This window comes from Saimiri boliviensis, chromosome 8, assembly GCF_048565385.1.
Source record: "Saimiri boliviensis isolate mSaiBol1 chromosome 8, mSaiBol1.pri, whole genome shotgun sequence".
NCBI classification, from domain to species: Eukaryota; Metazoa; Chordata; class Mammalia; order Primates; family Cebidae; genus Saimiri; species Saimiri boliviensis.
Window position 1 is genome coordinate 85,189,975 of NC_133456.1, and position 23,753 is coordinate 85,213,727.

The 23,753-nt window shown below is 49.7% G+C and overlaps 1 protein-coding gene across 2 annotated transcripts in view; it reads right to left on the reverse strand.

The window, feature by feature from the left end:
- SLC6A1 (solute carrier family 6 member 1) overlaps window positions 1–23,753 on the reverse strand; it is a 44,443-nt gene that overhangs the window by 11,770 nt on the left and 8,920 nt on the right. The window contains exons 2-9 of one of the 2 annotated variants that reach the window (XM_039478924.2): window positions 10,528–10,589; window positions 9,125–9,454; window positions 8,601–8,732; window positions 7,893–7,993; window positions 6,280–6,389; window positions 4,169–4,301; window positions 363–497; window positions 72–175 (exon numbers count right to left, since the gene is read on the reverse strand). In XM_039478924.2, coding sequence (XP_039334858.1) covers window positions 72–175; window positions 363–497; window positions 4,169–4,301; window positions 6,280–6,389; window positions 7,893–7,993; window positions 8,601–8,732; window positions 9,125–9,362 — 953 coding nt within the window. In that variant the 5' untranslated portion in view covers window positions 9,363–9,454; window positions 10,528–10,589. The remainder of the gene's footprint in view (window positions 1–71; window positions 176–362; window positions 498–4,168; window positions 4,302–6,279; window positions 6,390–7,892; window positions 7,994–8,600; window positions 8,733–9,124; window positions 9,455–10,527; window positions 10,590–23,753) is intronic. The other variant, XM_039478925.2, reaches the window with a different exon arrangement.

Sequence of the window (23,753 nt, forward strand, 5' to 3'; positions counted from 1 at the left end):
ACGTGAGCGTGGGCGTGGACTCGAGGGGCTCATCCAGGAAAGAAGGGGCTCCTGCAGCTGTCCGCTCGAACCTGTAGACGTTGTTGTGGAACGAGTTGTAGCTCCCGAGAGCGATCAGGGACCCCAGGCCCAGCCCATATGAGAAGAAGATCTGGGTGGCCGCATCCAGCCACACCTGTGGGCAGAATCATCAAAGACGGTCAAAAGTAATCACCAGAGCCAAAGCTCCCCACGGCCTTTTCCGCCTGCCCACCAGCTCTCCCTGGCAACAAGCCCGGTCTACAGTGAGGGTCAGAAAGATGCAAAAGCTTGTCTCAAAGCTCTAAGTCGTGGCTCAGAACCTGGGCTGGGGGAGTGCTCACCTCGGAGTCAGACAGTTTGCGGAAGTTGGGCGTGATGTAGAAGAGGATGCCCTCCTTGGCTCCGGGCAGCGTCACTCCGCGGAAGAACAGGATGATCAGCATGATGTAGGGGTATGTAGCTGAGAAGTAGACCACCTGGGAGGAAAGTGGGTGAACTGGCGATGCCTCCCTCTGTACACCTTTGCTTCCTCCTCCCCCATCTCCCCTACATCCGTATCTGTTGTGGCTCTGGGCTTGATTCCAGTTCTTCCACCTCCAGGAAGCCTTCCCAGATCCCTGCTCTCCTTGGCCACTGTTCTGAAGCTCCTCCTTGGAGTCTGAGCTAAGCAGTTCACATTTTGTTTTCCCTTTCCCCTGTCCCCTCCTATGTTTTGACTTCTAAATTATCCAAGCAATGTATGTGGTGACAGAAAAACTTTTTTTTTTTTTTTTTTTTTTTTTTTTTTGAGACGGAGTTTCGCTCTTGTTACCCAGGCTGGAGTGCAATGGCGCGATCTCGGCTCACGGCAACCTCCGCCTCCTGGGCTCAGGCAATTCTCCTGCCTCAGCCTCCTGAGTAGCTGGGATTACAGGCACGCGCCACCATGCCCAGCTAATTTTTTGTATTTTTAGTAGAGACGGGGTTTCACTATGTTGACTGGGATGGTCTTGATCTCTCGACCTCGTGATCCACCCGCCTCGGCCTCCCAAAGTGCTGGGATTACAGGCTTGAGCCACTGCGCCCGGCAGAAAAACTTTTAAATTAGATATGCACACACACACACACATGCACACACACACACACACACACACACACACACACACATACACATACATAAGTTTCCTTCACCAGCACCTAGAATTAAGTTATGTGGAGGGCAGGGCTTGTATTGTTCACATCTCCGTTCACATCCCCATATCTAGAACAGTCCACCGTATATAGTAGACACTCAATAATTGTCTGACAATCACATAAATGCATGGATGTTCTCCCGTGAATGCTCCTCTGAGACTCTCCTTTACAGATGTGATCACATTTTCTTACAAAATAAGGTTCAAATTAGGTACGTGCCTTTCCATGTACCATGTTTAGAGTTAAAAAACACAAGCACATACAGGCTTGTTTCCCGTTTTGTTTGCTAAACATTGTTTTATTGCCTCATGAACAATTTGACATTTTAATTATACAAAACAGTCCCTCAGAATGCCCTACCATTCTCTTGTAAGTTTCCCCACTGTTATGCATTTAGGTTACCTCCAATTTTGTGACTCTAAATAGCACCACATTAAACACCCCTGTACATAAATCTGCTACAAAATTATTATACCACTCTTGGGACAAATTTGTAGAGGTGGAAATACTGAGTTAAAAGGAATAAACTCGTCCCAGGCTTTTAATCCAGATTAGCTTGTTGCCTTCTAGAAATGGAACTTCACCTGGCATTGCAGAGATGTCTTCCTCTCACAAGGCCAGCACTAGGTATCAACATTTAAACAATTATTTTTTGCCAAATTGGTAATCATTGTCTAAAATTGCATTTCTTTGCTCACTAGTGTGGAAGAGCAATGTTCAAGTTCAATGACCTTTACATCTCAGAGCCTAATAGGAGCCTGCTTCCCGGACAGCAGGGACAGTTCACCGCCTTAGCTTCACCTACTTGACTTGACCCCAAGATTCTGTAGGATTAAGGAAAGCAGTCACAATCCACAAGAAAACTCACTGTGCTTGAAGCTAGGAAAAGGGAAATCAAACTCATCTGTGTCACCCACGAGCTGTGTAACTGAGGGTCAATGGCATAGCTTCACTTTCTCTCATCTAGAAACTGGGCACAGTCAGGCCTTCTGCTCAGAACGGTGGGTCACATGAGGACATACAGCAGGCTTATTATATGTCGCCTCAGTCTCGTACTTCCCTGTGCCTTCCGTGTTCAGCATGAAGCCAGGCACACAGCAGGTATTCAGCAAATGCTTGTGGATGGATTAGTTGACATCCTCAATATATGCAATGAGGGGGCCCTACTCTCTGTCCCCAAGAAGTGGCCAGACTCTTAATGTAGCAGGAACTCTAATTACCACTCCAAAATGATTACAAGTAATACTATGTATTGAGTGCTTACTATGTGTAAGCCATATGCTAAGCATTCTACTCATCTCTCTCAGTCTTTGTGATGACCTTGTAAGGTACTGTTATCGTGACCATTGAACAGATGGGGAGACTGAAGCTCAGAGAGGTGAAATGGCTTGCTCAAGTGAACACGGCTAGAAACTCAGGGACTGAGATTCAAACACTTCCAAAGCCCATAAGCCCTATGCTTTTCTGCTCCCTAAAGTTAGACTGGGAGATGCTCATGCTCTTTCAGCATCCCTAGTCCTAGGAATGGATCAGAGATATTTTTACACCAGGCTTGGATTTGAGAACTCGGTGGGTCCAGAGTTCCCACTGCACGGAACTAGGGCAGCTTTTCATCAGCTTTGCCCATACTGAAGTGCGGAATTTGCTAAGGTCCTGCTTGGTTCATTTCTACTACTGCTTCTAGCACCGTGAGTCCGCTTCTTGGGTAGTTCTGACCTTCCTGCTTCCTGGCTTATTCAGTACAAATCCCTTCTCTGCCCTTGACTTGCTGTAAGATATGAGTCAACACACTTCCCCTTCAGGTCAAGGTCAGTGAGAGGCTCTGCCATCTTCTGTCCCAAAATTCCTGGGCTAGGGCTTGGAAGGGAAAAGAGGTGGGGTAAGGCCAGTTTTCCACCTCCCAGGTGTTCCCAGGCTGGACATCCCAGCTTGGTATTTGCTCTGCACTTGCTGATAGTAAAAACAAGAGCAGGGCCGGGCGCGGTGGCTCAAGCCTGTAATCTGAGCACTTTGGGAGACCGAGGTGGGCGTATCACGAGGCCAGAAGGTCGGTACCAGCCTGGCCAACATAGTGAAACCACGACTCTACTAAAAATGCAAAAATTAGCCGTGTGTGGTGGCCCGCGCCTGTAGTCCCAGCTACTCAGGAGGCTGAGGCAGGAGAATTGCTTGAACCCTGGAGGCAGAGGTTGCAGTGAGCCGAGACTGAGCCACTGCACTCTAGCCTGGCAACAGAGCAAGACTCTGTCTCAAAAAAAAGCAATAACAACTCCCAAAACCTAAAATGCAATAAAAAAAAAAAAAGAAAAGAAAAAACTTCCCTTAGTAGGTGCTGAGTGCTTGACAAAATTACCATCTCATCTGATTGTCATAATAAACCAACAGATAAGTATAATTATTAGTCCCATTTTACAGAGAAGGAAACTGAGTTTCAGGGAGGCAAAGTGATTTGCCTGAGCTCACAGCTAGTAAATGATGAGGCTGGGATCTGAACTCATGGACTGCTTAATACAGAGCCTGAGTCTTTAACCATTAGCCTGTTCACCTCTGTTGTTCCTTAAGGACCAGGATGTGAAGCTGTCATCTCTGGAGCTTCTGTACCTAGCACATGGTTTGATGCAGAGCAGATGCTCTGGGAAAGTTTGTTCAACAGTCTGGGAGCCACATTTGCCCTCTGTTTTGAGATGACTCTGTTGTGCCCAGTGGAATCCCATGGGACTTGCTGTGAGCTTGGCACTGTGCTATGTGTCTGACTTGCACTATTTCCTTTCATGCTCATAACCGCCCTAGAAGGTAAGGTGATGTTATTCTTCCCATTTTGCAGTAAAGGAAACTGACACACACACGTGATGGAGGGACCTGCTTAACTCAAGGTTCGATGGGCCTCCTGGGAGCTGTTGGGCAGAGCTTCCTTTGTAGACCCGTTCCTCTCTCCAGCGCCTACCCGTCCCCACTGTGCACATATATCCCTTACCTTCCCAGTCCAACCGACACCCTTCCAGATACAGAAATACACCAGGATCCAGGCGATGGCCAGCGTGATGGCCAGTGGCCAGCGGATCTGACCTGGCTTATCCAGCCCGTCCGTCATCTGATGCATGTTGCGCCTGGTCAAACATTGGAGGGAGGAGAAAGTCACATGGAGCTGGTGGGAGCTGGAGTGGCCCAGGGGTGCCCGGAGCATGGCCACAGATGATACCCTCCCCTGGAACTGTGCTGACACCATCATCACCGTGATTCAAGAGGTGGCTGGGGACTGCAAGGCCCATTATACTAATCAGTAGAAAGTACTGTTTGGTCAATAGATCAAAGAGAGCAGGACCTGCCAGGGCCTGAGTCAGCCACTACTGCTCATCTGATGGCCCAGTGGCCCCCTAGTGGGACCCTGCCTTCATTTTTGCTCTGTCCCCTCTCCAGCCCGAGAGCCTTCTAAATTGCAAGTCTGATCATGTCACTCCTCTGCTTACTGCAATGAATAGCTCCTGCTTGTTCTCAGAATGAAGCCCAAACTCCCCGGCCAGCCTTTCAAGGCCCCTGTGTCTCTCCCTCCTCTCAGCACTCGCTGCAGCCCGCTCACTGGTGCCTGGCCTGGCCTCACCTGCCTCCCAGCCTTCACGCTCTTCTTCTCCAGCACCTGCTTTCCCTGCAGTTTTCTCCTCTAGCTGCCACTCCCCGCCACCCAGGCTGAACCAGGGGCCTCCCCAGGGTCCCCGCAGCCCAGCCGCCTGTGCTTCCCTCCTCTCCGCACTGGCTGCCTGGTGATGCCATTGCCTGCTTGGGCGTCTGTGCCTCTCATCCGCTGGCACACAGTAGGAGCTCAAGAAGTGTTCATTGAACAAATGGTTGAATGAAAAGTTCGAACATGCCTGAGAGCTGAGTGTGGGAGATGCGGGGAAACAGAACTGGTTGGAGCAGAATTTGATTTTTATTTGTAAGGAAACAGTGTAGCCACAGACACTGCGCCACGAAGAGATCAGGCAACACTGATTCTGACACTGCCCGAGACCAGCTCCTCCTGGGAGCTAATCCAAGGTGCTCTGGGACCTTCTGGACTGCTCCCGGGTCCGTCTGAGCGGTTCTAGCACAGGTGTTCCCTTCATGCCAGAGAGATTTGGGCCCCAGCATCTCACTGTGTCATGTCAGTGCCCCCCAATACACATCGCTACAAGGTACTCCCCTGAAGATACAATCAGCATGGTCCTCACTATGGCCAGTGTGTGTGTGCATGTTTGTTCTGAGTGAAGGTTTATCAGTAGATCAGGTTGGTTTTCAGGATGAATCAGGATGTGGTCGACCTCTCCAGGTGATCCTAACTGGCTGTGCTGGTTATTACCCTCCGTTCGCCTCTCTGATCCACTCTCCCTCTTGACTACTCTGTGCCAGGCTCCGGATGCTGACGGCTATGGCTATATTATCTTGCCCCCTGCTCTCTGGCTTCTCGCTGGGTTTGACCAGTGGGAGGCACTGGCAGGATATTAGAGATGTTGCGGAATGTACTCTCCCTGCTGGACCGTGGCTCTGTAGGTAGCTGGGTTTCCCTAGCAAAGGTCAGAGCTTGTGTGTCTCACGGCTCCATCTATAGTCCAACTCTTTCTGGGGAGAAAAGGCCTTCAGCATCCCTTGTGGCTGCCTTAGCCCTGCCACAACTCTGCAACTATAGTCATGTGTCACTTAACAGGGATACATTCTGAGAAATGTGTTGTTAGGCAGTTTTGTTGTGGTGTGCATGTGATAGCGTGTACTTACACAAACCTAGATGGTGTAGCCTGCTAGACTCCTACGCCATATGGTGTGGCCTATTGCTCCTAGGCTACAAACCTGTACAGCACGTGACTGTACTGAATATTGCGGGCAACTGTAAGACAGTGAATTCTGTACTAGCCATGTCTAGATGTAGAAAAGGTAAAGTAAAAATCCGGAATTATAATCTTATGGGACCACCATTGTATATGTGGTCCATGATGTGACACACGACTGTAGCCCCTTTATCCACCTCTTCTGCTCCCCCTCTGAGGGGCCTCTGTCTCCTGCCGGGCTCTGGCTGGCGTGCCAATCCCTGCCATCTCCCGATGGCCCCATACTCACTCCCAGAACTCCACCACGGCACTGGTCATGTTGGTGGTGTTGACCATGCTGTAGTTAGAGAAGCAGCGGTCTGTGTTCCAGGGGTTGTCACACTGTTTCCACGGCAGCGTCTGCAAGGGCACCGTCATGAGGACACATCCCGCTGGGCTCCCAGGGGCTGGCATGGGTGGTCCCAGTGCACCCTGCCCACCCTCATGGTCCCCAAGCCTCCTCACACCTCCCCTTCCCAGAAGCTCTGGGAGGCAAGTAGCATTATGATCCCCATTTGACAGATCAGAGAGGGACAGTGACTTGCTTGAGAATGCACAGCTACTAAGTGCCAGAGCTGAGGTTTGAACCTCAACGTCTTCACTATGAGAACAGCCTTCCAAGCTGCAGCTGGGGCTACCTCCCCACCACGTGACCCTGGGTGAGAGACCTCACTCATGCAACTCTGCACTAGGATAACAACAGCAAACGCGGGCTTTTTTCTCTGCCAGGCACAGCTCTAAGTTCCTGACACGTATCTGCTCCTCAGTCCTCATAACAGCCCTATGAGGTGGGTTTCACTTTGGTTTTCTTTCATTTTTTTATTATGATAAAATACCCATAACATTTACCATCTTAACCATTTGTGAGTGTACGGTTTAGAAGCATTAAGTATATCCGTAATATAGCTCCCTTAACCCTGCCACACCTCTGCAAATAGAGTCATGTGTCACTTCACAATGGGAACACGTTCTGAGAAACGTGTTGCCTAACACTCTCACCATCTATCTCCAGAACTTTTTTCATTTTGCAAAACTGAAACTCTACCCATCAAACAACAACTCCTCACCCCCTACCCACAACCTCTGGCAACCATCATTCCACTTTCTGTCTCTATAAATTTGACTACTCCAGGGAACTCATATAAGCAATATCATGCGGTATTTGTATTTTTGTGACTGGCTTATTTCACTTAACATAAAGTCCTCAAGGTTCATCCATGTTGACACGTGTCAGAATTCCCTCCTTTGAAAGACGGAATTACATTCCATTGTATGAATAGACCACGTCTTGCTTATCAATTCATTTATCAATGAACACTTCGGTTCCTTCCACCTTTGGCTACTGTGAATAGTGCTTCTAGGACCAGGAGTATACAAATATGTCCTTGAGAGCCTGCTTTTAATTCTTTGGGTATCTATTCAGAAGCAGAATTGCTGGATCATATGGTAATTCTATGTTTAATTTTTTGAGGAACTGGGGCAAGGTTCTAATTTTATTTCCATTTTATAAATGAGGGCACTGAGACTCAGAGAGGTTAAGTCTCTTTTCTGAAGTTGCACAGCTGGTATAGAGTCAGGATTTGAACCTAGGCTGTCTGCATCCATATAAAATGGGCTAACAAGACCCACTTGAGAGGGGTGTCATTAACGTTGGATGTGAGCTTACAAGGAGTGCCTGGCCCAGATGAGACGCAAAATTAGCGAGGCTATGGCTGTTATGGGGAGACCAAGGCCCACAAAAGACAAACCAAGTTCCCCTCTCCTGGAGGAATGGCCTCGTCAGCAGAGTGGTGGCTGTGGCAGGCCGAGGGCGGGCCCTGGGTGTGGCTCCTGCAGGAGGAGGTGGTCAAAGGGCTCACTCACCGTGGTGAAGGAATTGTACAGGTAGTAGATGGCCCAGGAGATGATGACGATGTAGTAGATGTTCAGCCAGAATGATAGCACAGCAGCCGCAAGGCCCACGCCTGGGAGCGAAACAGAGTCATGCATCCATTTAATACAGAATCGACGTGAACTGTCCTGGCGTGCTCCACAGCCTCTACACACTTAATGATCTTGGAGACAGGCATTACTGAGGCTAAGACAGAGGCCGTGACTTGCTGAAGGCCATGTACATCTGGCAAGCCAGGGGCCAGGACTCATGTCTTGGGCCCAGTGCAGGCTGGTGGCAGGGAGGGCTGGGGTCTCAGCTTGTCAGGCAAGGTGGGGCCCAGGCCCTCAGTCAGTGAGCACGACTCACCATGTGTCTACCTGGGTGCCTGTCAGGCACTAAGCATGAGGCAAAGAAAGTCACACCCAGCCCTTGCAGGGGAAATAAATGGGCTAATGGGACAGAGCAGGCTGATATGCAGGGGACTCTGGATTGGGCCTCTCCACGCCACCTCCCTAGTTTCTGACCGGCACAGTATTCTGCCACCTGGCCCCTTGCAATAGCCCTCACTCTGCTCAGACATGCACCTGGTGGGCGGATATGTAATGTCAGCACCAGTCCACGTAGACAGCTCCCTCTCTCCAGAGGGGCAGGAGTGTGTGTGGGCAGACACTGCCCAGGGCCCCGCTCTGCAGACTTACCCTTGAACATAGGAGCCAGCTTCCATACCCCCAGCCCCCCGATGGACGTGTACTGGCCCAGGGAGCACTCCAGCAGGAAGAGAGGGACCCCCGCAAAGATGAGTGTCAGGAAGTAGGGGATCAGGAAGGCTCCTGCAGGGTAAAGAAGACAGATGCTCGTGGCCCCAAGACTTCGAGACCCGCCCTGGTGGAGTGCCACGGTTCTGCGTCCCTATCCAGGATTTCTTTATACCTGTCACAGAAGTAGGCCCCACAGCGAAACGCAGGCCCAAGGACAGGCTTACGCAAGATACATCCCTTGTTTTTTTTGCAAGTGAATAGATGAACTTCTTGGTATCATTAATGGAGGACAATTGTCCTTTCAGAATCTTGATAAAGGGACATGAAGCAAGAAATGGGGCCTGATCCTCCCTCTGGAGTCTTTAGGGGGGCTTTTCTCCTACAGTTGGCCCAGAAAAATGCCTAAGCAGGATCCTTTCTGCAAGGTCCAGACCAATCCAGGAGGTCCCCAGGCCAGCACCTACCACCACCATTTTTCCCACAGAGATAGGGGAACCTCCAGACGTTGCCCAGGCCGATGGCGTAGCCCACGCAGGACATGAGGAAGTCGAAGCGGCCCTTCCACGTGTCCCGGTCAGGGAGGTCCGCTGCCTTCTTCTGCACCTTGACCACCAAGGTTTTGGGCTTGTCATTGGCCACAGGGGCCTCGCTGACCTCGGTGGAGATCTGCCCATCGGCCACCTTGCTGCCGTTGGTCGCCATGTCTCGGAATTTGGACGCAGGGGTCCTGGCAGATGGACGTGCGATGTCAGCCCCGGTCCACGTGGACAGCAGTTTTGCGGCTCAAGGTCACCCTAGGAGGACAGGGGGTGGGGTGATAGACATAGAAAGAGAGTAGGACCTTGGAGTTGCCATACCCCAAAATGACAAAAACAAAATAACCCACACACCAGCTAGGGGTTTGAAAAGGCTCTCCGTAAACCATCCTCCTCTCACCCGCCCTTGCTCTCGGAGGAAGGAAGGAAGGAAGGTGACTTTTGTTTCCAAAGACACAGCGATGTTTCCTGGCCTAGCTTCAACTCTGGCCATCTGTGTCCAACCCTTTGTTGTATGTCCTGCTCAGAGGAGAAATCTGAGGCCACCAAACTTCCAACAGGAAATATTAAGTATTTAATCATAAAATCTTTAACTTTGCCTCCAAGGATACAATTGGGAGACTTGTCACACTCTGAGGCCATACTAGCCGTGGCCAGGGCAAGCAAGGGAGGAGCTCAACCTGTGGCTTGCGAATGGGGAGAAAGGCGTCCCCACTGTTCCTACTATGGAGGGTCTGGGTGAAGATGACAGAGCCTGAGTTATGACCTCTGATCACAGGCCACTTTACCACTTCTGAGCTGTGTGACTATGAGTACACTCAACCTCTCTGTGCCCCTATCTTTTAAAATAAGGACGACACTGGCACATCTCTCACTGGGTTACAGGAAGCCCTGAGTCTATACTTTTAACAAACTCTGCAGAAAGAGATTCTTATGCTGGCAGCCCAGCCCTGGCCCTCAGCTGAGGAAGGACTGCTGGTTTAGATGAACTCTTTCAGCCTTTAGTCTCCCCAAGATTCTACTGACACTCTGCAGGGGCAGCATGGGGTACGGTACAGTGGAGGAAATTGGGCTGAGATCAGTCCTGAGTTCAGATCTCCAGTCTGTCTTCTACCAGCTAAGTACTTTGATCAGTACTACTCTCAATACTACTACTAAGTACTGCTCTTGTTGGTACCCAGTTTCCCCATCTATAAAGTGAGGACAATCCCCTCTGGCTTGTAGAGTTGTGTCAAAACTCAGCTGTAATTGCTGCAAGCTTGCTTTTCCCTGGCCTGGTTAAGAGGGAGAACTCCACTCACGGATGTTGTTTCTGTGGCTGTTGACGTTACCTGATGGTCGTCGGGGGTGGGTCAGCTCCAGAAGGGCTCCTTCTGCCACCCTGGGTGAGAGCCTGCAAAGCAGAGAAGGGAAAGAGAGGAGGCATGGTGAGGCATCGGCGGGGCGGGCAGGCAGCTCTTACAGAGAACAGCAGGGGTGCGGGAAGCCTGCCAGGGCATCTGGGCTGTGCATGTGTCCTGCAGAGCGTCCCCAGCCAGGGTGGCCACAGCAAGTCCATGCAGCATGGCACTGGCCCTCGGGGTGCTGGGAACATGCAGGACTGGGACCCGCTGCCCTCGGGACAGCTGTGGGGTGGGATGAGGGCAGTGTGGAGAAGACGTTCCATAATTTTATCAGAGGAAAAGAGAAACCAACAGAGGGGCTGCCGTTCTCTGGGTCCCAGTGGGAGCCAACGAATACACCTGAGACTTTTCTCCATCCAAACTTGTGGAAATGTTACAAAAAGACCACGTAAGAATACAGGAAAGAGCACTTTGTTTTGGGGTGAGAAAAGCAAGTATCCAGACAGTTTATTTCAAATTATCCCATTTTTGCCCCCTCCCCACAAATCTGTTTAAAAAAAGGATATATCCAAGGATGGTTACAATGCTTAGTTTATGACTGATTTTTGGTTTCTTCTTTGTGCTTTTTTTAAAAAAAAATTCTATAATGTTCTACAAAAGTGACTTGATTTAATAAAATAACACAAAATAAACTTATGGAACCCTCAGAACAAACCAGAACAAGTGAAGCACTGGTCTGCGGACCGTCAGAGGTGGGAGCTGTGCCAAAGCAATGCTGCGTGGCCCTGGCCCTCCCCCCGCAGCCTCCTCCCCGCAGCTTTGTCCTGCAGGGTCCAGTCTGCTGCGCACTCACCCTCCAGCCCATCACATGCAGTCCCCATTACCAAATACCAACATCTCCTCCCAGAGTTCACGGAGAACCAGGCCATCTTCAGATAATCCAAACTTTCCCGCCACCCATGCTCCTCGCTCTCAGGGATGGCCTGCTCACTTTGAGCTCCTTTAAGGCACACGGGTGGGTCTTGGATACCCATCTAGATCCTGGACTGTGCACGGCAATGTCAGAGAGAGCTCTGGACTCAGTAGGGCACCTGCCTCCCCTCCTGGAGAATGGCAGGAAGTAGGAGGCAGCCGATTCTGTGGTCTACCAGGGAGTCTTGGGATACGCAGGAGAGAGCAGCCTCAGCCATTAACTGTGGTAACAATGAGGCCCTTAACTGTCCCATGATCTAACCTTGTGGGCTCCAGCTGCCGTATTTGTTCAAAATGATCCAGTCATCTCAGACCAGGACTGACCACCTGACCCAGGCTAGCCAATCAAACTCCTTCCCTGAGAATTTGGCATGAGACCCAGGAAGAGGGGCAGTTTTGCCAGTGACTCGGGGACTCTGGGGCAGTCATCCTCTGCCCATCTTGTACTTGCAGTGAGAGTTGGTCTACTGAGGAAGGAGAAAACTAGAGCTCAAAAGATAGAGAGAGTGTGTCAACGCTCCTAGTTTGCAGTTCCAGGCTTTCTTCAGACTAGTGCTTGAATTTTACAAAACATTCCCACAGTCATGAAACAGATGTTTTGCTTACATTGGCTTGGGGGTTCCTGCTGCAATCTTAAATCTCTGCACCATTCCTCTGGTTCACCAGGAAGTTCATTCCATGAGTTCTTCTCCATGTCTATATTGAGCACCTCCTCATGCCAAGCCCTGAGCAATCAGAGATGGTGGCTGCTCTGAAGACCTCACCATAAAGAAGACATATGTGTGATTTCCAATTTCTGGAATACGGGGATATGTATTCAGATTCAGCCAAATGCCTATAACTTCCCTAGGAAGAGCCGCACGACTCTATGTGGAGTTTTCCTTTTAGAAGATGTGGAACATATGAAGATAAACAAAGTAAAGCCATGAATTGATATAACTCATACTTCTTTGAGGATTTAGGACTGAGAAGCCTCTTTGACTTACACAGCAGCAAAGCCACCCTGGTGCTGAGTCAGACAGACCTCAACTCCCTCCACCACCTACTAATGCTGGGTCAGTTCCTTCTGTAAAATGGGAGGATAATACCTCCTTTAGAGGGTTACGGTGATAATGAGGTCATGTATGTACAGCATGTAAAACTATGTCTGGCACCTAGTTAAGGCTTAGGAAATCTCAGCCATTGTTATCACTGCAATTGTCACCATCTGGGTATGGATCTGTTGTTCTTAATCTGGCATTCGTAACTTCCCAGAAGGCTATAACAACAGCAATAACAATACAGACTAACATTTATTAAGGGCTTACTACTCAGGTTTTTCAGTGTCTCCAGCATTTAAAAAACTCTAGTGGAGATCATCCTTTTCATCCTCCTGGGAAATACCAGCTAACAGAAACATCAAGTTTTTCGGTTTGGGGCACTCTTTGTACCAAGGCAAAGAGGGATAGCTCAGCATCTTGGGCCAGTCAGAAGCTGGGAATGGTGTATTTGTTTGTTTAGTTAATTTAAAAAAATTATTCTGTAATAAAATCTGGTATAAAACAAAATTCCAAACATCTAGTCCACGGGAGGAAATTGATAAAGAGCCGCCTGCTAGTGAACACACCTGGCACCCAGTGCTGAAGTGGAGTGGTCCCAGGAAGTGTGCCTCACCCACACACCTGGGGGAAGAGTGCTTTGGCAATTTTAATTCCTGGCACTTCCCTCTCCTATGAGAAATAGCATGAAGAAAGCACAGCTGTGTGTGAGTTCACGGCAAGGTAACCTGGCTGTCTTTCTAGAACATTTCTCCGAAGCAGAAGCAGAAGCAACCTTTATGCGAGTTGTGACTTCCTTTCCCAAGACACACCTCTGTGTTTTGTGGTTCTTGGGGATTGTGTTGGAGGACAGCTCTGTGGGTCCGTATTGGCAAGACCACGCATTTCTTCCAGCTTATCCTGAGTGCCAGCCCGTGATTGCCTCCTTTACCTGCTGATAGAGCAGGCGGAAGGAGCATCTCTCACCTTCTCATAATTTGGGCATTTTTCCAAAGCCTTCTTCCAGTGTCTTCCAGTTCTTCCTCATCAGATGACAACATCTGCAGACCCAGAATCTGGCTCCACATTCCTTCAGGTGCATACTATACCACGGTTAGCTTAATTCCACCAAAGTCAGGTTCAAAGGGCACACTAATGTCAGACCACCAGTGACGACAAGTCAAGTCCTCCGTACTCACTAACACATTCATTCTGCAAGTATTTACTGAGAACATGCTATGTGCTGAATCAGTGATGGAGCCACCCCTTCAAGCATTTCGTATTCTGAACTACACCCTGGTCACCAGAGTCTGAATCAGTGAACTAACAGGTTCCAGCAGAAAGATTCGTTTCTGTAAATACTTACTGAGGCCTCCTATGTGCATGGAGCTGGGGTGCAAACTCAGGATGTGAGAATTTAGTAAGACAAGAACCTTGCTCTTGTCAAGGTCATGGCCTAGAAGGAGAACTATTTCTGCCTATAGCTGATCATAATACCCTGTGGTAGGTGCAAGAGGTTTAAGAAGAAGACATGGTAGGCCTAGAAGAAATGCGTTAATCCAGCCAGAGAAAGTATCCTAGGTGAGGGGTCATTTAAGCAGGGCTTTGAAGGCTGAATAGGTGTTCATCAGGTTTCAAAAGGGAGAAAAGCTGTCCCAAGTGGAGGAAAATGCATGAACTAAAGTATGAAGTGTGAAGCTGGGAAGGTCAGTGTGTGAAGGGCCTTGGACACTGGGCTGAGGAACTTTCGGACTAGTTACAGGGATGAGGCAGGGCTGATAAAGGGATCAGATTTGTAAACCAGAAGAAGACTCACTCATGGGGCCTCTGGAAAGGAGGGAGTTAGTGAAAGACACTTGAGGCAGGAAGATGGTGAAATGTTCCCAGGATACCCCATCCTTCCTCAGTGTATGCTCTATGACCAAGTGGTTATAAGTTAAAGCCATTGATAAAAATGGGGCCAAACCAAGCACAAAGAGCTCCTCTGCCAATCTCTGAATGACAAGATGCTTTGTAAGAGAAAGACAACATGTACAGTTTGGAAGCCCTACATCAGAAGTGGCAAAATGGGTCAAAACTGGCCCTTGGGCTTGTTTTATTTGGCCCGAGCCAAAAGCAAAACATATTCAATCTGAATTAGGAGCCAGAAATGAGACTCTCTGGGATACAGTATTTCAAACAGAGGGAGCAGCAAGTGCAAAGGCCCTGAGGCAGGAGTGAGCCCAGCACCGCTGAAAGACACCAAGGTGGCCAAGGTGGCTGGAGTCCAGTGTGAGAGGAAACAGATTCAGGCAGAGGTGGTGGGCAGGCGCCAGGCCACACAGGTCTCAGAGGCCACAGCAAGGATTCAGGTTTCATTCTAAGTGGGATGGGGTTGAGGTAGTGGGGGAGATCTGACTTGCGGTTAGTTTAGGAGTCTCCCTCTGGCTGCCCAGAAGGGGCTGCAGAGGGACAAGGGGGAAGCAGGGAGACACGTTCAGAGGCTGCCAGTCCAAGAGAGATGATGGAGGCTTGCATGGAGGTGGCTGGATGGGCAGAGGTGGGGGGACGTGGCACCAGCACCCAGAATCTATTCCGGAGGTGGGGCCCGTGGGCCTTGCTAGATGATTGGCTGTGAGCAGCCCAGTCCGGGGCCAGATGGCAGGCCAGTGGGAGGGGAGTGTGTGGAAGCCGCCTTGGACAATCTCTCTCTGTTCCACTGCATCAGAGAGACGGGTGGCTGCGTGGGGCGGGCACCTAGGCAGAGACCGAAAGGCCAGGGCTGGAGTTTCAGAGCTGCCATTGTCCCAAGCCACGGCCCTGCCATGGGGTGAGTGGGGAGCCCTGAAGAACCAGGGAAGCGAGGAGGGGGAGCAGTGGGCCTGGTAGTAGGGCCTGCTCCTCCCCTCCCCCGACCCCAGTCCCACTCCCTCCTTGAGGCTGTACTCATGCCTGCTTTGCTTTGCTCTCGTTGTGTAATTACAGAAATTAGGCTGGCATCAGAGTGCAATCACTCTACTTTGCCTTTCTTTCTTTTTGAAACTCCGTGGTTCAAGAAAGAAATTAATATTGAGTTTGGCTTCATTCCAAGGGGAAACATAATACAGTTTATTCTCTGCCTTTGGGAAGAATGCTAGGCTCAATTCATTGGACAAGGCTTTATTGAGCATCTGTTGTGTACTCAGACTCATGCCAGCTCCTATCGAAGGAGAAGAGCTAGCACTTATTGGGCGCCTATTGTGTGCCAGGCATTTCGCAGGCACTCTATCATCCAGGCATCATTCTATCTGTGTAAGCCAGGGCCACGTCACCCATCTGACAGATAAGGAAACAACTTTGCCAGCTGGGCGCTATCGTTAAGGAGTCTCAAACCGCGCAGCGACTCGGGGCCTTGCTTCTCAAATCGCGGTTCTTTGAGAGACAGCGTCAGCATCACCTGGGAGCCTGTCAGATGTGCAGAATCTTGGGCCCCACTCAGTGAGAAGCTGATTTTTAAGCAGGTCCCATGACTGAGGCACATACGACAGCTTCAGAAGCTGTTAAGTCAGGGATGACCCAGATTATTTCATGGGACTTCATTCAAATCTCTGTGCAATAGGGCTAGATCTCTTGCTTGCTTGAATCCCAATTTTCTCATCTGTAAATGTGGCTTTCACAGAATTGCTCTGAGAATTGCATGATAATGCATGGAAAGAGGCCAGCCAAGGGCCTGGCACACAGGAAGTGTCAATAAATAGCAGCTTAGGCTGCCACTCAAAGAGATGAATGGCTGCAAAAGTGCTTTGTAATTGAAAACTGTTATACAAATGTGAAGACCGATTAATAGTGGATGATCAGGCGCAGAAGGTTAGATGGAGGCTGGGACTGTGCCGGACGACAGGTACTTCGGGCAGCGCTTGCCACGCGCTGTCCTGGGTCAGGGAAAGCTCCCTGAAGAAGGTGCCCTGATGGAAAGGGAGCCGCCAGAGAGGGCCTCCGAGGCCCAGCATTTTAATAAGACCTCAGAGGCCAGCCGGGCCTGCAGGGGGATGGAAGCTACAGGAGAGATGAATTAGTCGGGACAGCTTGGGGTCTAAATGGGAGGCCTCGTTCTTGGATCCTCAGCCCTATTCACAGTGGTGCTTAGGGCCGAGACCCAACTGGCCTCCTTCCTGGTCCAGACTTGCTCCATGCCAAACTGGGGCACCTGGTCTACCATAGCATTCTATAGATGAAGAAAAAAAACCAACAAAGGTTGGTGGCTGGCCCAAGGTCACACAACATGAGAGTGGCCTGAACCATGCAGATTCCCAGCTCCCAGCTGCCCATACACTCTTACTCAAGAGAGGAAGGAGAGCAGTTTTGTACCTTGGTATACATCTCTCAGCTGCCTCAGTGTACCTGAGAGGGAATCTGCAGAAGCAGATGTCTTTTGTCAGTAGCATTTACTGCATGCGTACTCTTCACAACATCCCACTGTGACTTTCAAGTAAGCTACTTATTTTCTCAAAGTTTATGCTTCTTCATCAATTAAGGAGGTCAACAGTAATCACTTTCCACTCTGTGAGGACTGGATTTGAATTTCCCAGCACCATGCCCAGTTCGGCAGGTGCTAAATACATTGAAGCTAATACAATCACTGGTGCCATTTTGCAGAGGATGGCATTGAGGCCCAGTGAGGTCAAATGACCTGCCCAAGGTCACACAGGACTTGACTCAGGCCCTCTGACTCACAGGCTAGTGCTATTTGCTTGTCCAGGAATTGCCTCCCAGGCACTGGCCTGTGTGAAATTCCCTGAAGCCATTAGACCTATTGGAGCTCATGACCTGACCTGTCCAAACTTGCCTGCTGGATGCCAGAGGGAAAGAAGTGTGACTGCATGAAGATGAGTTTCCCTGGCCTCACTGTCCCAGAACAGACGAAGAAACAGAGGCTCTAGCCCTTCCCCTCTGCTCTTAGCCTCTGAGAGCCTGGAAGTCCGTTTTCTAGGACACCACTGAAACCACAATGTGGAAGAAGGCCAGAGGACATCCCCACCCCAACAACCTAAGAAAGAACAAATTCAACTTTGCAACTATGGAATGTGATAGACTCATCCAATGGTGAAACAGACTTCAGGAGTCACGGTTCTCGTTCTGCAGTCACCTACAAAAAAGAAACATTCCCTGGCTTTTCATTAACAAGGGGTGAAAGAAAAAGAAGTGCTCAGTACAGGGAGGAAGTGAGCTGAATACACGAAATGGTTCAGGGCCACTCTAAATGGTTTTTGTCTATTAAGTTGCTTTTATCCCCCATTTTACTGATAGGTAAACTGAGGCACAGAGAGGTTAAAATGACCTGCCAAAGGTCTCCCAGTTAAGAGGTAGGGGTGCCAAGCCTTGACCCAAGCAGCTGGGCTCCTGTGTCCAAGCTGTCCAAGGTAACCTCTCTTGTCTCTAATGGGGTACCTGTGGAACCCCCCAAGCCTTCCATACTTGTAATGGGCTTCACAAATATGGCCCATCTCCAGCAGCCACCTCCCTCCAGGACAAATCTCCACAAGGAAAAGGCCTGCTGCTCTTTTTAAGAAACCCAAGGGAGGCTGCTGGCATGACAGCCTCTGAGTTCTGGCTCCAAAAAGACTCCTATGGTTGTGCTGGGCAAATCCTACAGGTATCCAGGGAGCCCCGAGAGGCCACATGAGATTCTGGCTGAGCTGTGAGGTTGGAAGGTCTAATCAGAGTCCCCAGGAGGTGGCCAGCCTCTAGGGGCAGCACTCCCCTCTTGGAGACCCCAGCTGTCCTCCCATTGCAGATAGGGCCTGTGCCTTGCAGCTGCGGAGAGGGGCTGACCTGAGGAGGAAGGGCAGTTAGCTTGACACCCTGAAGTCCAGTAGACGCAGGTTTGAAATCTCACCCTAAACTTACTAGCTGTGTGACCTTATGCCAGTTCCTTCCCCTCTCTGTGCCTCAGCTTTCTTCTGTGTGCAAGCAGGAGAGTCAGACTCCAATTTCTAGCTCTGCCTCGCTCTAATCCAATCCTGCTTGTCTCGCTCACACGATCAGCGCTTTGCTAACGCTGTTCTGGCCCCTAATTATCTGTAATGCCCAACTGAGCACTTCATTTTGTCAAGGCAATTATCAAGCCCATCTGCATGAACTGTGCACCTCCGGGAGCCAGGCCTCATGCTGGGTGCAGAGGGACAAAGACGTAAGTTGGAGTCTGAGTCCTGCTGCCACCGAGTTCTTGGGACGGATGGGAGATGGGCCATGGACAACCCACATCCACGGGGTAAGTCTTCCACAGCACACAGAGAAGGAGAGGTGGTGCCCTGTAGTAGCAAAGAGCTCTGATGCAGGAAAAGAGGGCACATTTTACCCTGTAATGAGAATGATGATCACACCGAAGGCTGAGGAAGTGCTTAACATATTTACTGCATTTCATGGATGATCGCATGTAACTCTCACGCCTTACAGATGAGGAAACTGAAGTTCAGATAGTAAAACAACTTCCTGCGGTCTCAGATCCCGGCCACTGCAGTTTGATTCCAAAGCCCATGTTCTTAACCACGGGCATGGGGCAGTCACCAGGACTGCCACCTGAGCTCTGGAAAGTGGGGAGATTTGATGTGATGGCGACTTGGCAAGACTGCCCAGCAGCTGTGTGGAGGGGAAGAGAAGAGAGGGAACATGGGTGGAGGTTGCTGTAACAGGGCTGGTGAAAGGATGAGAGACAGTACCTGAGCCAGGACCATGGTGGGGGTGAGGAGGAAGGTCTGGTCAACCTATGTAACATGGCTTCTCTCCTAATTTCCGATTCTTCTGTCTTAGCATCCCAGCTGCACTGTCACCTCCGTAAGAATGGGGCCCAGGTCTTCAACCTGCTCTGCTTCCCAGGTAGCTGGCAGCTTGAGCAGTGCTAGATGTGCGTGCGCTCTCTTGGGTTCTGCCCTCTATGGCAAAGGACATTGTTCTTACAAGGCCTCAGCACAGAAACATTTGCTTCAGAGAAGGTGGCAGGTCTACAGAGCAGCGGTGTGCTAGTAAGCTTTAACAGTGGGCTCTCAGGAAACAAAACAGAAGACTCAGTTTGCAGCACCTGCTGATTTCTGTGGTGTAAACACTCCCACCATGGCCCGTGAAAGGTACTAATACGAGGTCACAGGATTGAGTACGCATGCCATCTGTGAGCAAGGTCCAGCACACCACTGCTCCTTAGGCCTGTTTCTTCTTGTGGGGCCAGTGAGGTATGCACTCGGGCAAAAACTGGCCTTGCTTCCTAGTGTTTTAATGCTGGAAGCCCTCTTGATTGCTTCCTGTAAGGAGAGTCCTGGACGTCACCCCCTGGGCTGGCCCTGGAGCACATGCTGGGGCTGGAGGGTGCCCGTGGAGATGCCTGCTGTGGGATGAGGAGCATTGCACCCTGGAATCAGACATGGGAACTTGGAGGCATCCCCTGGGTGGGTTTGAAGGAGTGGAGAGCGATGGAGAGAGAGGAGGTTGAGAAGGAGGGGTGGAAAAGAGAAAAGGAAGTGGAGGGAGAGGAGGAGAGAAACAGACAAGGGGAAGGTGGGGATAAAGGAGCAGAGTGATGAGGAGGAGAACAGGAGGAGCACAGGAAGGGAGCAGAGAAAGGAAAGAGGAAAAACAGGCAGGAGGAAGGACGGACAGAAGAGAAAACAGATGTGCCATTCACTGCTCATAAGCTGTGCAAGGGTCCACTGTGTCAGCTCACTGAACCCAAGGAGGGAGGGAGGGAGCCTACCTTTCAGCCACGAGAAGCCTGAGGTTGGCAGAGCCCAAGGTCAAAAGTGGCTGAGGAGCTGGGATTTGAACCCAGGCTGCAGGGCCTCTTCCACTGACTTCCTAATTAGCCAGCCCGTTAGTCTCAACCTTCCACACAGGGCAGCTGCCTCCCCACACCAGCTTGAGGGATCCACTGAGAACCCACCCTGTGCTGGGCACAAGGGGGAGCCCCTGTGGAAGAGGTCTGAGTCCCCACCCTCTGCTCCCGGACCGGACCGCCTGTTTCGGGCTCCTTTCTTCCTCCTGCCTCTGATGAGTGTGGGGCTTTCTGGGGGACTTCAGTTCCAGGGGATGCCTCTGTAAAAGCCCTGTGCTCAACCGGCCAGAAAGGATTAACTCAGACCAGGAAATAAGAGCCGCATGATGACCTTTTGCCATTCTTTTACATTGCTCTTTGCCTTTTAAAACACACTTGTAAGAAGCCTGTGGGGTTAAAATAGCTGTTCATTCCTGTTCAAGATGTGCTTGGAAGGCTGCGACGGGCATTAAGATAAAGGCCCTTTAAGAACTCAGATTTGGGGAAAAGAAATAATAACGCTGCCAGAGCTGCCTGATCTAAACGATCAACTAAATAAGTCACGTGCAGGAGCACAGCCCAAAGGGAGAGCTGGCTTAGCGTCACAGAAGCCACATCCGTGACAGTGGCTGCAGACAGTGCCACGGCTCTTTATCAAACGTCCACACCTGGGACCCCATTTCTCTCTCGAGACAGCTCTGCATGCTCTATCAGCCCCCTTCTAGAGACAATCAGGCTGAGCCCCAAAGAGAAACTGCCTGGACCAAGATCACACAAGGTCACTATAAGAACCACCAGGGATCTCGGCGTGGTGGTTTGGGGCCGAATGGGTCCCACAGATATGTTTGGTTGAGTGATATCAGATTTGAATTTTGGAACTTGAACTTGCATGCTTTGGATAAGGGAAGTGGTGGCTGTGTTTCCTAGTTTACTACAAGTCCCACCATTACTGTCATCCTATCCCTGACCTTTTTACTCACTTCTGTGACCTGTCTGGCCCCAATGGCCCTTGAATTTGCAATCCTTGTACACATGGTGCAATCTACTGAGTGACTACTCAGTAGAGCTCTTTCTCTAAGCAGTGGAAGATGGATGAGGTTAATATTGCCCCTTCCCTAGGATACGTCAAACGCTTGGGGGTGGTGAAGTTTGAAAACGCCTGTTTGGTGTTATAATTTTATATTTGGGAAACAACAAATCCATTGTTCTCTTAATAAAAGCTCCTTTGGATTTAAAAAAATGCAGAGAGACTCTGCTTTAGAATATTCTGCAAGAATGAGGGAGGCGTGTATTTTCAGAGTCAATTAAGGGTCAGATTCCAGGGTCAAAAATATTTTCTCACATTATAAAGGCTAATTTTATTTTTAAAAGTCTCAAATGCTCACATTCACCAGTGCATCTGTTCTTGACTCACTTGCTTAGCTACGGAAAGGAATTTTATGGTATAGAACCCCTTGTTTTTGTAAAGTATAAACTCCTATGTAGCAAGAACAGCCTATCCATTTGGTAAAATCAGTTTTTTATTTTTTATTTTTCTGAGACAGGGTCTCACTCTGTCACCCAGGCTGGAGTGCAGTGACAGGATCTTGGCTCACTGCAACCTCTGCCTCTCAGGCTCAAGCAATCATCCCACCTCAGCCCACCAAGTAGCTGGGACTACAGGCATGTGCCACCATATCTGGCTAAAAAGCTGATTTTTATTGTACAAATTTTCTTTAAGTCCCACGAACAATGAGCAATGCCCTCCTCTGCTTGCCCCTATAATGGCTCCTGACAACCAAACTCCAGATCACTCTGTGACACCCCAAGCAGGAATGCTTCGTGTGTGTGCTCATTGTTCGTGGGACTTAAAATTTGTCCTTCCCTATGGGCAAGGACACCTAGTTTTGAGTTGCAGCTCTGGTTCGGTGCTATGTGACTATAGGCTAGTCACTTACCCTCTCTGTCTAAAACAGAAGTGATAACACCTATTTCTAGGGCTGCTAGGAGGATTAAATGGGAAAACATGTAGTTAGTATAGCATCTACGACATAGTAAACGCTTGATAGCTGACAGATATTATAATAAACCACCCGATCAGGGCTATCATTTATATTTTTAAATAGTGATGGGAAAAAGTCCCGAGCAGAAGGCCAGTGTTATCTTAACCTACAGGCGATCAATTCAAGGGAACGGTGGGAGTCACTGGGAGATGCTGATCAAATCAAATTCTTAGAGCAAATTGTTTATTAAACACGATTCCCAAAGTGGATATGTGTATGTATCCTGCAATTTAGCACACCCGTTAGAATCCTGGTTAAATGTCAACTGTCTTTATTTGTTCCCTGAATCAGTCTCCCTCACCCCTCTCCTCCCTGCATGAAGTAGGGGTGTCAGGATCCAAGGCACTCAGCTCACCGTCTTATAGCTTGGCACCCAGCCCCAGGAACAGCAATGAACAAATGACCCTCTCTCTCAGGGGACCCAGAAACAGGTTGCTATCTCTGGGGGTGGATTTGCTCAAACAGGTTTGCAGAAACAAACAAAATGGTTGCTTGCATCTAAATCATCAAGATCCCAGCTCTCACCAGCGCTTTTGAAACAGCCAAATGCCTGAGTCCAGCACCCTCTTTCCGCTTCCAAAATGGAATGGGGTTGTCTGCCAGCCTGCATCTTTGCCAGCATGCAAATGCTGCACTTTGGGGTTTCACAGGGTATTAACCCCGTGTTCTCCAATCCCTGATTAGGGAGGTGAGTATAGTGCACCAGCTGCGCAGAATAGAAATTAGGTGTGAGAGTGTCTATTTTCCGAAAGCGTTTGCAGCGTGGAGTCATTTAGATAGCTGGCACAGAGAAAACACAAATTCCCCCAGTGAGGTGTGCATACAGGTTTTTAAGGACAGTACATTTGCAGTGAGGTACACCATTCACACTCTTCAAATGTAAAATACTTATGTACGTTTTTGGTGATGGAGCTGTTCATTTGTTTTAGTGCTATTTACCAGCCTGGAGTGAGGAGCCCTGATACGTATCATGGGTGTACTGTGTTAGCCAGTTTCACCCTTCCAGTACACAAATTACAAGCCGATACGTGGTTGGGAGCAGAGCCTTCTCTTAGTCTCTCCCCTTCGGTTCTTAGCAACAGCTGCTGGTGTCTGAGCTATGACCAGGATTGGGGTTGGATGGTTTATCGCCAGATGCAGTCTCACCACAATCCTATGAGGTAGGGGCTGGTATCACCCCCATTTTGCAGATGAGGACACTGAGGCTCAGGCGGAAAGTGACTCGCCCAGGATTACACAGTTTAGGGAGTGGCAGGGAGAGATGTAACTTTGGTTCCAAAGTTGGTGCTTTTGGCTACACTGATATTCTGTTTTCTCTTCCTCTTTGGCTGGAATTGTCATTCCTGGCCCACCTGGACCTCCATGAGGCCTTAAGACTTTGGAGAGGTCTAGGGTCTATAAGTTCAGGGCCCTGGCACGCCCCCT